The 15,238-nt window shown below is 38.2% G+C and overlaps 1 protein-coding gene across 2 annotated transcripts in view; it reads left to right on the forward strand.

Moving 5' to 3' along the window:
* The first annotated feature begins 499 nt into the window (after positions 1-499).
* Positions 500-15,238, forward strand: part of INTS4 (integrator complex subunit 4) — a 1,189,969-nt gene continuing 1,175,230 nt past the window's right edge. The window contains exon 1 of one of the 2 annotated variants that reach the window (XM_044073339.1): positions 500-590. In XM_044073339.1, coding sequence (XP_043929274.1) covers positions 537-590 — 54 coding nt within the window. In that variant the 5' untranslated portion in view covers positions 500-536. The remainder of the gene's footprint in view (positions 591-15,238) is intronic. The other variant, XM_044073340.1, reaches the window with a different exon arrangement.

A 15,238-nucleotide genomic window follows, 5' to 3' on the forward strand; every position in this document is an offset into this window, starting at 1 on the left:
TCTCCAAAATGAGAAACACTAGCCCTCATAATGTGGAACAAATGGGCAAAATGTGGAACACATACTAATGCATATACTAACAACTTCAACTAGGAAGGTCATAGAATGGCTAAAATATGCTGGTTTTACTTATACAGAAGATCTTTTAATTACTTAATATGATTAATTTCTATTTACAATGGATTTCACTTAAAAAAAATTCCTAACACTGAATGTGTGACAGAGTCTTTCAATGTGGAACTTTGAGGAATGTGAACTTTTTAAAGACCCCAAATGAGGTACGTTCCTCGTAATGAGGTACACTTGAGGGGTATGAATGGCAGAAATAACCATATTACACTGTAAAGTGTACACGTTTTACAAAACACAACCCTCGCAATAAGGTACCACCACATAGTGAAAACCCGTTTTTATTTATTTATTTTTTACCTAGTACAGGAGCCGCACAGACCCATTCCAATTCAGCGCTGAAAATTCCAAACGCGAAACCTTCTACATTAATAGAGAATCATGGTAGCTAATGACGCGCTGTAAAGATGGCAGCGCACTTAAAGAAGCGGGTTTACGAAGAGTTCTCTAAAGTAGTTCAGGTAACCATACACTTATAAGATTCGGAAGTGTTTCTTATCGCATACCTCTCAACTGTCCCCGATTTTAACTCAAATTTTAGTTCGGTCCCTCTTAATCCCTCCTCACATGACAATAATTAAGAGTTACACACGTTTATTCCTTCAGGAAATGTATATTAATTCATATTTTTTTCTGTTAATGTCTCAGGTTAATAGAGCTAATATTTTAAAAGCGTCCCTGATTGGTTTGAAATTTATGTTTATATGCCCATGTGTGGCGCAGAGTGGCAGACAGTGCAGTTCACTTTCAGAAGGGCATGATTTAGGAGTGTTGTGCATTACTGACTGGTTTGATGAAAAGTGCTGCTGTAATGGGCAAGTCTGTGTGCCATGTGTGGTTTAAAAAGTTTGGCAGTGCATGGCAACATTTTAGAGGACGTCGTGGCAGAGTGCTGCGTAGACTGTTTTCCCAGAGCATCTTAACTGATGCTGGGTAAGCAGTAGAGGGCCATAATCAATATGTGAATAGATTATATTGCTTTCCAAATGGGTAGCTAATAATATTGACCTGTGTTTTTCCATGGTTCATTTTTTATTGTTTTGTAGGCGCAGTGAAACTGGACGATATTTTGAGAAGAAAAGCCTTTTTTTTCACTTGCAGTAAAATGTGTAGGAAATTAACTGCAGGTGAATATCCTTTAATGTGAAAGCTTATGTGATAGTGAGCCTGTTTACAGTTTTGGCAATAGTTTCAAACAAGTCCGTGTTTCTGGAAGAAATGACCCACTGTGAATATCTGAGTGGGCATTGGGGAAGATTTTGTGTTGGTACAAAATGAGGCTACATTCGGGTCACTGCTGACCCTGCTCCTTTTGCAGTGCTATGCAGCTGCTCAGTATTATCCTGTGTTTTAGTTCTCCTGCACCATAGTCAAGGCTGTCTCTGGGTATAGCTGGATTATGCACTACAGGCAAAGCATGAGATCTTTTCCCTGGCAGAGTTCTGTGAACGTGTTATCTGTATGTATCAGTCTAGCTATATATTTATTTCCATGCATGCATATATAACAGACTGAATTCTAGCACTAGTAGCCGTAACAGGTCTGGACCAAAAAAAAAAAAAATTGAGCTTTAAAAAGTTTTTGCGTTTCTCTGTGGAGTACGGGCTCTGTTATAACTGAAAAAGTGTGACCTTCTATACCAGATACAATGTGCATTGGCACAGGCTCCTCTAGGGTGCATTGCTGACAAGAATGGAACTCTTCGTCATAATGGAGGTGCAGACTCCTCTATGTATTGCGTACTAATAGACCTCTAAGCTTATACTCACCACCCTATTATAGTGACCCAGGATACACAATCAACATTGTTGAAACCTAAAGGATCTTGGGATGGTATTTACAAAAAAATGAGCATAGTGTACATTTTAGCATGTAAAATGGAGTTGAGAAACTGTACAAAAATTCTGCTGTTGCATACTAGGAATCTAGCAAGGCAATACCTAGTGAGTGATCTGGCTTGCCTGAACATATGGTATAAATTATAATTTTACCTTGGATCTCTGTACAGTGCATATATGACTTTCATGTCACCACCTCCTTACTAATCAGGAAAAACATGTTGATTGTATGTTTTAGGTGTAGTATACCTCAAAAAAAGGACTGGTGATTGTGTTACTTCTGTAGACAGAGAGTTTGAAGTCCAGGTGATTTGTGGCAGATGAGAGGCCTTAGTCTGTGTGAGTGTCTCATGTAAAAAGCACCTGTTTTCCTTAGATGTCCACAGTTTGTATATGCTCATATTTTATGTTTAGCTTACATTGTATGTGGCTCAGGGCTGCAGCGGTTAACGTTGTCATCTCACAGCAAGAGGTTCTTCGGTTTGATTCTCAGCTGGGAGCCTTCTGTTCGGAGTCTGCATGTCCTCCCTGCATTTGTATGGGTTTCCGCCCACATTTCAAATACGTCCGTCTGTGGAGTGTTTCTCCCCAGGCCTCTGCTGAAAATAGGCTCTGTCCTAGTTGGACTTTCACGGTCCAAAAATGTTAAATAAATGAAAGTGTAACCTTAATTGTTTTTCTTGTTTTATGACTTAATTTCCCAATGCCCTTTGTGTATTGTCTATGACTCTATGCCATCAGGGTTAACCTCCTCTACAAAATTCAAAAATAAACCGTTCTCTTGTGCTAGCTTTGGTATAATGTAGGCACTTTTAGTCTCTTGGACATTAACTGTCTACAAATAATCCATCAGATATACAGTAAAACTCTTACATGTGCCTTACAGTCAGCTGGTCTTACTTGGCTCATCATTTCTTCCACAAGGAGCTACTGAACACAATGTTTGATTGTGGTCCTCCTTTTAATGAAGTACAGACTGCTGAACTGCTAAAATCATGAAGATCATGTAGATGCATTTTTTTTTTTTTTTTTTTTTTTTTTTTTGGTGGAAGGCATAAAACTCTAAGTTGTACCCCAGATTTCAGCATTTATAGGCTTCACTTGTAGACAACTCAGACAAAGATGCATTTGTTTGTGTCCTAGGATAACTTCAATCAGGCAGACCTGTAAGATGGAATGAATGACCTAGTCAAAGCCTACCATGTTTGGTGCAGGTCAGTCATTAACATTCTAAGTACAGCATACAGTTGATGTAAAGTAGCATTCGCAGTTGCTTTCCCTAAAATCCAGTAAAAATGTCCACTTCATGTCAAGGGGAATCATCATTGCATGTAGCATTTTTTTTTTTATTTAGAATAATTTAATTGACAGGGGTGTGTACAGTTGTAAAGCTATCCACACCAGTTTTTGTTGCATCTCCATTGCTTTTCAAGTCCACTCCAAGGTTTCTATATCTACCCTTCTTCAGTTAGTCTTTGGTTTGCTGTTTCGTTGACGTTGTACAGGATTTGAGAGTGGATATCTCATCTTTCTTTTAGAAGGATAGTGTATTTCAAGTAGTTGTCTTCTTCTGCCACTATCTCTAGGTGAAGACCTTGGGGGATGCTGTCACATGCATTGTGTTTTGCATGTTGGTTTGTTTTTACTGTTGCAGTTGTGTTACCACAACTTGTGCAAATTTGGTATCTAACATGTGCAATGGTTGCTGCTGGTTTTGCAAGAGCTTTGTTATAACACCACCCTTACTTTTCATGTGTAATTCAAGCAGTCTGTTCAGATCACACAATTCAATAAGTAAAGTTTCCATATTATTTGCAGCGTCCATATTTGATTTTTGTTTTTCTACTTGCTGGACTTGGAGCATCATGGCAGTTACATTTCATTCTCAACTAACAACTTCAAAATTCTGTGATTCTATCACACACACCCATTTCTGTCATCACTAATCTAGAGAGAAAACATTCATTCTTCACTTTACTAAATGTTGGCAGTGTATGCCCTATTCTTATTCTAATATTTATTAGTTTTAAGTTGACATGAGGAGGTATCTGGCATTAATTCCATTACTAATGCATGCATAGTTATTGTTAACTTTACTCACAAGATGTAGTGACGGAGTTGTGTAAAAACGGTTGTCCTGGAGAAAAACTGGACAGAACAATAAAGCCAGTAAATTATTTCAAATACTAAGCACGCAATATTACGTGAAAAGGGCCCAGTGAACTAGTAGTGTGTGTGTGTTGGGGGGGGGGGGTAAACCAGTAGACAATACTTGTGCAAGTGAGTCAAGAGTGTGATAATGAAATTATGAATATCTGATAAGAAACTCATTCTTGTTTTAGACAAAAGGAAGCTTTCAGCTTTTCTTACAGTAACAGTGAAAACAGAAATGAGACACCATTCTTGCTGCAAGAAGAAGACCCCATTTGAGTTGCAAGAGTCTCTGAATGCTTTTCCAATTATAACTGAAAACACAGGGAGCACACTGTAAGGGAAAGCAAAAGTGCAACATTCGTTACCTACCAGGTGAAGCGTTAGGACATTGTGATTTAAATATATTTATTAATTTTATTTTTCCTCTCACAGCCCAGAAAATATAACAGTGTTGAGTGTTATAAAGATGTGGACTTCTCACCTGGTGTTTTAGGTGTTAATGAATTATCACTTTTTAGTTAATGGTTACATTTTTGTCCACTGAAGAAATTTCACATACTAGAGTTTGTTTTGATTAATTACATTTTATCAGGTAAACCAACTTCATGTTTTACAGTTGGATTAATGATAAGGATTCAGCAAACAGTCTACTTCTCTTCCAATAAGTAACTGGTTATATAACCTTAGTTGAAAAATTATGTAAAACATTATTAGCAGTAGATTTCAGTAGTATCCCTAAAGGGGGATTCTAAAAGTTCAGCATAAACAGTAGAGACCATTAAGCATAGTTTACCCATATGTATTAAATGAATGGGAGGTTAGATAGAGAACCTGCCTATTTGTGAAGCATATAATTCAGTGGAACAGTTGTGATATACCCTTAATGAAAACATAAGAGCAAATGAAATTGTGAAACAAGGTGGGTGTGATAATTTAACTTTTGCAGAGAGTTGTGAGCTTAAGAAGTAACAATTTCCAAATAATACACGTGGACAAAGTGGATTTCACTGTCATCATGGTTAAGGGTTGTCACATACATTTTATGGAAGCAGTTATTGCTGATAGGTTTTATTGTAGGCTAACGTGGGATATATTTGTTCAACTTAGCATGTAAATATATGGTGGTGCCAGATTTCCATCAGTTAAGTAAAAAGAAATACGAGTTCTGCATGATAGATTTTCTCAAGTGACTTGTACTGTTTGGAATCCTTAAGATCTGTGTTAAGAAGACAGTTCACTACCTGTGAGTCCTGTTGTCTCAGACCATGGGTATCTTACAAAACACGTTTTCTTTCTGTCAGAGTTTTACTTAAATACATTACTTACATTCCCCAAGTTGTTTAAGAAATTTCTAATTTTATTACCAGCCTGAAGTAGGTAGGTTATCTTGAAAGGTTATTGTATGCTGAGTGTCTGCTCGCCATTGTGTAAAATAACCTGTGCATTCAGACCTTAGAAAATTAGTTGTATAAATGTACCAAGTGGACTAACAGTAAGATTCAAGAAGTTATCACTTTGACTGAATTAGTGTTATGAAGTAATGTTTTTTTCTTTGTGAAAGTAAATATAAATGAAGCTGAGGGACATCGATGGAAATAAATGTTCAATGTAGAACATACCTCTCAACTGTACAGATTTTTGCAGAATGTCCAGATTTTTGTCTCATATTTTTGGTCTATTTTTCTTAAAATTGTGGTTTTCTGACATGAATGGCAAACATACCCTTCAGAAAGTTGCTAATGCAAAGCCTGTTATTCTATCAACTTTCTAAATTTGTAAGAGCAATATTTAAAATTGTCCCTGGTTTTGGGCCTTTGTCCCACTTTTATATCTCGCTTTGTCCAGATTTCTTGTTCTGAGAGGTATGATGTGGAACTTTTCTCCCTGGGCCTCAACTGAAAAAGGACATGTCCATTTGGACTTTCCCGGTAAACAAATGGTAAAAAAATAAATGGAAGTGAATTTAAACAAATCAGGGACACAGTCATGGCAGACAAAGAAGAAGAGTTGTTATTCAAGTTTACTTATTTAAATATGTTTATATAAAAATGTTTTACTTGGATGAATCTTGTGTTTTCATTGAAGAAAGTTGAGTTTTTAAATTAATGAAGAGGATTGACATTTACATCAATTGAGTCAGAGCAATCCTTTTTAATTATACATGCTAATGTGAATTATGTTTATTTATAGAAAACTAGTTGGGAGGAATAAACTTTTACACTTCACTAGTAATCAGCTGAGGGACTTAAAGATTAACACATCCATAGGGCAATTCTAAAGTAGAAACCAGAGAGGCCATTAAGCATGTTATCTATACGTATGAGGCGATTGGGAGATTGGAGAGAGGGACTATCTCAGTCAGTTAATTCGTGAAGCATATAATTCAATAGACGAGTTGTAATGTACTCTTAAGGAAAACCTCAGTGCAAATAAAATTGTTAAAGGAGTCGGGTGTGATAAGGTTCAATTTGTCACAAAAAACTGTAGATAGTGAGATACTTTGTGACATGTTAAGTGAAAGTTTGAAACTTGTTGATGCTGAAATAGCTGTGATTGTAGGCTTTTTATCTAAACATGTTTTATAAGTACAGTATCACATTTAAAATACATCTGTACACAAGCAGAACAAAGGTAAACTTACAGGGACCTTCAGATGTGGTTTGTGTAGATGATGTAACTTTTCAGTCAGTAAAGGTCAAGGTTTTACCCTACCATGGGAAGATATACTAATTATTTTTGTAATGGGGGTATAAAAATTGCAATATTAAAATGCTGGTTGGTTATCATGGGAAAATGTTGGTGTGGCAAGTTTCATATAGCTAAGACTGAACACATGTTAAAAAAGAGAGAGCTTATCTGTGTTATTAAAATTGTAATATGAATAGTGCATTTATGCAGACCCTTGTCAACAGTGCAAACCTTGATTTTAAATTTCTGTTGTCTGCACTTTGTACTGTTTTTAATGCACAGCATTCAGTGCATTGTTGCATTTAGAAGCAGAGTGACAAAGCTTAAGTGTACATACCTTTTTCTTCTTTTAATGAAACATTTTCATTAATCCCAGTCTTAAAATGCAAATGTATTTACATGAGCAGGTTTTTGTTTAAATGGTTCCTCTTGGTGGATTGAATGTTAAACAATGAAATCTTAACTTTATTTACACAGTCAAAATGAAAATGACCTATAACGTGCATTATCAAGGACCAGAGGGTAACCACCACCAATTGGAGAACTCTGGATAAGTTTGGCTAGGCTTATTAGGGCTCTAGGGCCATTAGTCTGGTAACCTGCTATGAAGCTATGTATGTTGCTAGTCTTTTATTTACCCTTTTGATTATGAAGTTATATGCACTTTCTTTTCAGACCACTGTTTAATTATTTATTTATTATGGGGGAGTGATCTGTGCTGTGCATATTAAGAGTTGTCTTTGCTTTCTGCCTCCATGCCTCCCAACCATGAAGGCTCAACAAAGTCCTACATGACCCATTTTACTGATCTACACTTGGGATTCCATCCAGTGCTGAGGAGGGGGCTGTCGTGAGAGTGATTTGTGCCCTTGCTGAAATTCCAGCAGAGAGAGTACCTATTTGTAGTTGTCTAACCCTAATCCTTGGTGAGGGTACATGCAATCTGTGGCACTATTGGAGGTCCATAATGTCCTCTCTTCTGTAATTACAATCCCCTACATCCCCCCATTGAAGACTGCTATCAGACTGTGGCTCAGTGATCCTAATGCTCATTCTCAGGCAACGTGTTGCATTCCCACCCTTCCTCTGAGGGATCGCGGCAGTGAGTGGCTTGTTCTGCCCTCCCCTTCAAGGTAGACCTGACCTTCCTTCCATGCCACTGTCCTTCAGACACCCAAGATGTTAACCCAACCCAGGTCGCCTGGACTGTAGTCCAGACTTTATACCACATCCGCTGACTGAGTTTGCTTTATTAAGTTATATTTTGTGAGGTAAATTTCTTGAATCCATTTCTCAAATAAATTAAACAACTTTGTTATGAGAAGTAATCTGATTATAATATTTTGTGTTCTAGCCAGGTTCTTGTGTATGAATCTCACTGTTGGAAAGGAAAGCAAACCTCTCGCTATAGTACAGAGGTTAGTCACCACGGAACAGCTTTAAAAGCTGTACCATATTCTGAAGTGACATATAAATGGCAATCAAACATGAAGTATATCACTAATCTACCAACCATTTCAAGAGGCATTACACACCTTGCACTGTCAGCTACTGTCGCACAAGAGTAGCTGAAACTTCTCATGCATTACAAAGTATTATGGGCAGATCTCTGATCACATCCCTGTTTCCTGATTTTCAGAATGGATGTAAAGAAATTCAACTTTAAAGCAAAGTTTGCCCTATAGGGAAAAGTGTAGACTATGGAAAAACAAAAGAAGAAATAAAATGCACAGCAAAATTCAAAAGTGTTGTTGTTATTGTCATTTCTTAAATCAGAAAATAAGCACTGAGGATTCTCAAGTTGAGAGACTGTATCCCAAGGATTCTCTGAGTTTGAATCACAAAAGCAGTACTAACTTAAAAAGTACTGCAAACAAAAGAAAGGCAGGACACTGCTGTATGAATGCTTTTAATCCACCAAAAAGATTCACAGGTTAGCGCTTTCGGGATAAACCCTTCTTCAGACAATATGAAAATCATTACAAAACAGTTATATACATTGTGACTAAAACAACCAGTTTAAAAGAACCAATCAGTTAAAAACAATTAGAAAACTATTAGTAAAAAACACGCCTCTTCTGCAGTGCCGGTTTTAAAGGGACCAGGTCATTTAAGCCTGGTTCCCTATGTGCTTGTAGTTCTATAATCCACCTTGCTTCTAAGAACTCTGTTCTTGCTTTAACATCACCCCCTCGTATATTCGTGATCACATTAGCTATCACTCTAAATTTAAAAGAATGTGTAGGGAAAAACTCAACATGTTTATATAGTGCATTATGTATATCTTTATTCCTTATGGCACAAATGTGCTGTAATATCCTGACTTTAAACATTTTATTAGTCAAGCCAACGTAAAATGAGGTACATGCTAAACATTCAGCTATATAAACTATGTTTTCTGTCCTGCAATTCGCTCTACCTTTAAATTCAAATATTTTACCACTATTAGGATGTTGGAATATGATATTATTTCTATTAATATAAGAACATGCTTTAAAATTGCCACATATTGTGGTGCCTATATTCATGGGAGGATATTTAATATTATGAGCATTATCCTCAGTGCATAATAGATCTTTTAGATTTTTATTTCGCCTATAGCCAATGCACGGTCTAGGGCCCACTAGCTCACTCAACCTCTTGTCACTCCTCAAAATGTTCCAATTCCTTTCAAGTATATTATAGATGTCCCTACTATTGCTGTTGTAAGTAAAGTAGAGTCTGGATTTGCTAGAAGTATCATAGTGACCAACATCTCTTGGCATCATCCCTTCATTGCATCTCAACCAAGGTTTGTACCTATCCTTTCTCTTACACTTTCCATTACATATCGCTCTTTCAACAATGCTCTTGTTATAGCCCTTGTTGACAAAATTTGTTGTTAACTCAGAAATTTCTTTTTGAAAATTGGAATCCTCAGTGCAGAGTCTAGATGTCCTGCACACTTGCCCCTGTATAATGTTAGGAAACAAGAACCGAGGATGCATGCTGCTAAAATCTAGCAGACTGTTTTTCCAGCATTCTTTTCTATGTAATCCTGAGGAAAAGCCCTTATTGGTCATGTATAAGTCAACATCCAAAAAACTGATGTTGTACTGGGAATGAATCATTGTAAATTTTAGAAAGGTTGTTGTAGAATGCAAATAGTCTAAAAATAATTCCAATGTGACTGTGTCCCCCCTCCATAAAATAAATATATCATCCACAAAACGGGAGTATATGACAATGTGCTTATTCCATCTTGAATTGGCTATTACAAAACTTCTTTCCCAAAATGAAAGAACCAGATTTGCATAGGTATTGGCACAAGGGGTGCCCATGGCAATCCCCTGTGCCTGTCTATACATCTGGTCACCACTTAAGAAAACATTATTTTCCAAGACTATCAGCAACAAAGTTGTCACTAAATGTATCTTAGCGGTCGATTCACCCATCTCTTGCATTAACCTCTCAATGGCTTTCACCCCATAATCATTATTAATCACTGTGAACAAGCTTTCTATGTCCAGTGTAACTAACAATAACTCTGCAGTGGGATACTTCCCATCAACTTCTTTCAATAACTGTAAGAAACATTTGGTGTCCTTCAATACATTTGGTAACTTTTCCAACAGTGGCTTCAGAGTGCATTCTAACCATATGGAAGCATTTTCAGTTACCCACCCCCTCCCTGAAACAATGGGTCTAAGGGGTGGGTCCTCCAGGGATTTATGAACCTTGGGTAAGGCTTTTAACAATGGTGTAACGGGTTTACTAGTTTTTAAAAATTCAAACAGCTCATCATTGATTTTCTGTTGCCCATGTAAGTCATGCAAACACAAATTCACTTTTTCAACAATCATTTTAACAGTCAATGGATTAATTTTCACATATACTTGATCATTCAAAAGCATCTGCTGCAGTTTGTTTTTATAAAAAGTGCTATCTAACACAACGACTGCCCCCCCCCTTGTCTGCATTCTTAATAACCAAATCATGGTTTTGTATTAACCCTTGTAAAGCCTGTTGTTGTGCAAATGTCAAATTAAAATACTTTCTGTGTCCATTAGCTCTAAAGTATTCCTCTAAATCCCTTTCACAGCTATCAATAAACATGTGCATGGAAGGTGAAAATTGCGGTACAAAACAACTAGGTCGTCGTAGTTGCATATTAGTAACCACTGCATTGTCATTGTTATATAAACATTTCAAAGCTAAATTCCTGCAAAAGAGCATGATGTCCATTACTGTCTCATTGAATACCCCTGCTCTACCTGGCACAAACGTCAGTCCTTTACTCAGTACACTATGTTCTTCTTCAGTCAGCATGTGTGATGATAGATTATATACAATATTATCAACAGAATCATAAGTCAAAAGGCAGTCCTTCTCCTTTTGTCCTGTTCCCTGCCCTCGCTCAATGATCTCTTCCACGCCCCTCTCTTCCTTACGGGAGCTGGAAGATGGTGTAAAAAATGCCTACCTGGTGTTTCTTTAGGACGAGCTCCCTTGGATATATCATCCTTCTCAAATACAATATCATCGTTGGCCAATGTTGTTTGACCATGCTCTAAGTCGAGGACCTCTCTGTCCCCTATATTCTCTCTGTCCGCTATTGTCACTGCTGGTAACACCGGAAAGTCGGCCTCAGTCAGGCGACAAGGTTCAGCAGATGCTGTATCAGATAAAACTGTAGCTGTTGTTACTATAGGTAAGTTAATAGAACTATTATTGTTCGTATTTCCACACGGCTGATCCACCGTTGTCTTCTCTGTACTCGCACGAGTAATTCTGCTGGGTAATCGTCGTCTCTGATTGACGTCATCAATACGCTGTTGGCTGGAATGGTTGTGGCGCGGCCAAACGAAAATGTTCCCAGTAGAGAAATCGGAGTGGTCTCTCTTTAGTTTATTGATTTTTTGTGCACGCAATTTCTCATTTGCTTCATTGAACATGGATTCAAGTTCAATTAAGCGTCGGTTATGTGCAACACTTGTATAGTCTTTATCCAAGACTGATTGTATTTCTTGTATCTCTTTTCGTAGACGTTCTGTTTCAGGTGAAAAAAAAGTTCTTAATCAAATCCATATAACGGAAGCTGGTCTCGATATTAAGAGATTGCCACTGAGCTAAAAGTTCAGGGTATTTTGTTTGCAGTCTTTATTCCTTGTCAGGCGGACTTTGGCATTAGTACGTTTATTTTGTTTTCGTTAACTTAAAAAGTACACATACCAAGATTGAATTCCAGCCGACAAACTCAATCTAGCCGGACAAGCTTCCAAGTCAGTTTAAGAGAATAAACCCAATCCTCGATCTACAATCTCATGTTTTCCTAATTCAGAAGTTGAATAAAACTACTAAAAGCTTTCTTTTGGTTTTCAAAAGCTTTATTTTTGAAGACCGTCCAACATAGGCAGGTGAGAGCTGTGGCAAAAATCTCTCTTAGTTTTGTTTCAGTTGTCTTGTAACAACTACTCCACAGACAGTCAAGGTATTTATACTTAGTACAGCATCTACAAATATAAAATCTCTGTTGTTTAACAGTGTACATTTATTTTGTATAGAGATGGACCTAAGTTATCATGAAGTCCTCAATCATAAGGGAGCGACTGATCGCATTATAACCAACGCTTTCGCAAGTAAGCTTTGTTAGACCTACCTGTTGATCAAATGTGCAGGTAAACTAACACTCAGTTGAAAAGTAATTAAATCGAGGTTTCTAAATTACGATCAAAACTTATATTAGCATTAACCCCGGGAACATTATCCACAGTTGAATAATAAGACAGGACTATTTGTAACAACCTTTTGTGCTTCAATAGGAATTACTTCAGGCAGAAAAAAGGTATTGCAGTGGGGGCAGCAATGGCACTGAGCATAGCCAACATGGCCTTAGGTAATTGGGGGAAAATGCCCATGTTTATAATTCCCCCTATTTTAAGGAGATGGCTTGTTACTATAATTTTATCAACAACATTTTTATCATCTGGGAGAGGTTAGAGGAGAAGTTAAGGGATTTTTTTGATCACATAGGAAATTCCACAAGTTTTTAAAATTCACCAACAGCTATAACAGGGAAAATGCTGTGTTTTTCTGTCTCACGATTTCCAAGAAATGCAACTCAGATCTTCTCATCAGCAACTTATACCAAAAACCCACAAGGGTGAATCTTCTCCACTGGGCTAGCATTCACCCCTTTCATACAAAAAGAAACATTCTTAAGTCACAGGGGCTCCGGATCACCCGAGTGTCCAAGAACCAGAGAGATTTCACAGCCAGCATCATTAAACTAGAGAGAGACTTTTTGGAAAGAGGATGCCGCGAAAAGTTCATTTGTTCGATCTTCAACCTCATTGTAGAAGACAAACAGAACAACTCGGGCTACATGGAACTCTGAGAAAGAAGATCAAGCAACACAAGAAGGACCATAAGGACCTCTCAATGGTGCTCACATACTCCACAGATTTCCAAACCCTTAGAAGCATTATTAGGGACAACTGGAGTATTATCAGGCACGACCCTGCCATGCCATATTTCAGCATCAGAGAAATGAGAATCTGAGACATTTCCTAGAGATGGCAAGCAGGGAATGGAACCCACTACTTCGAAACAGACCTGGGATCTACCATTGTGGAAAAGAGAAGTGTGGCTACTGTAAGATGCTGAGCAATGCCGATAAGTCCAATTGCCCAAACACAGAGGGAACTGCGATAGTGAATGTCTAGTTTACAAAGCAGAATGTTCAAAATGTGGTGCATTTTATATTGGCAAAACTTTGAACAAGCTGAAAACAAGGATTGCTCAGCACCTACATGACATTAAATACCGCAGCTGCAACAACGCATTGGCAAGGCATGGCAACGAAAAGACTGATATGATCGAAAAGGGAGCCCTGCAAGGCTCCATCAATGACCTTCTGGAGAAAAGGGAGCTGGAATGGCAGATCTGGCTTAATGCAGGCAAACCACCATTACTCCACACCATAATCTTCATCAACAGTGTATTGAACCTAAGAAAACTGCATCATCGTGCTTACTACGAACAGTGACTGCGTTCCTAATGAAAATGTTTTCTCTAATCCTCTGCCGCTATATATGCTCACTGTCTAAAGATTAATGTTCTGCTTGTTCCACTCTTGGTATATCTTGCCTTTACTCCCCTGGGTTTTTAACCCATTTACATAAATTTCTGGAGACTATTGACATCCTCTGCAGTAGCTCTAGCATTACCCAAATTGAGATACGGTTATTCAAGTGGCCTCTGCTAAACATCCTTTGGGCATGAGAAGGCATGACACCTGTTTAATAATTTTGCAGGAGCTTTTTAAATGTTTAAGATTCTAACACCATATAGTTCGGTCCTGTTATTCAACCCTGGATAACATTCCCTGGGTTAATGTTAATATAAGTTTTGGTCATAATTTAGAAACCTCGATTTAATTGCTTTCAACTGAGTGTTGGTTTACTTGCACATTTGATTAACAGGTAGGTCTGCCAAAGCTTGCTTGCGAAAGCACTGGTTATAAAAGGCAGGTCTCTCCCCTTTGATTGAGGTCTTTGCAATAAGTTTATTCCCATAGGTCCATCTCTATACAAAATGACCGTAATACTGTTAATCAATGAGAATAGAGATTTTGTATCCATATCTGCATAAATGAATGTAACTCTGTCAACCAATGAAAATAGAGATGTTCTTCGTCTTCCCTTGCTGCAGTCCTGACTATTGGGTATAGTCCGCGTCCCAGTCGGCCCGAATACCAGAGTATAAGGCTGACGTCGGTCATGGCGCCTTAGACTGACGTCAGTACGTCAGGGTACTAATGCGCATGACCGACGTCATTTCCTCAGTCTTTTTTGCCGCATGGTCCGATGCAGAAGCAATTTTGCGAGTGCAGGTTGGCGTTCTGAGATTTTCCGAAACCGGAGTTTCAGACCGAGTACAGAGTTGGCTAAGTAACCCGTTGGGAACATTTTGGTTTTCTTGCCTCAGTATATTACGGATGTCAGAAAAAGTGAATAACTGTATTTCTTGTGGGAAGCAGATACCGCATAGGGATTATCATACATTGTGTATACCTTGTTTAGGGCCTGAGCACGTCGTTGTTGGTTGCCGCTCTTGTGCTAGATTTAATAAGCGCACTATTAAGAGGAGGCTTGATTGTGCTAGGTTAGTGTTTGGGAAGCGTTGCAATTATACTATGCCGTCGGATGCTCCGGCGCCTGCTTCATCTAAGAAGCGCAAGGACAAAACAGTGAAGTCTAGGGGTGAGGAACCGGCAGTCCCGGACGTCGGTCCTTTAGAAGGCTCAGGGAGCCAGAGGTTTTGCCAGGAGTCTCTATGGAGTCTCAGGCAGATACTTTACTGTTACAGGATGTGCCCTCTCAGGAAGTAGGCCAGGCTGAGGGGGCTTCTCAGGTAACTGTTCTTCCCTCTCTTCCCAAGGTAGTTAG

The sequence above is a fragment of the Protopterus annectens genome, chromosome 5.part1, assembly GCF_019279795.1.
Source record: "Protopterus annectens isolate FY-2018-M chromosome 5.part1, PAN1.0, whole genome shotgun sequence".
Taxonomy (NCBI): domain Eukaryota; kingdom Metazoa; phylum Chordata; order Ceratodontiformes; family Protopteridae; genus Protopterus; species Protopterus annectens.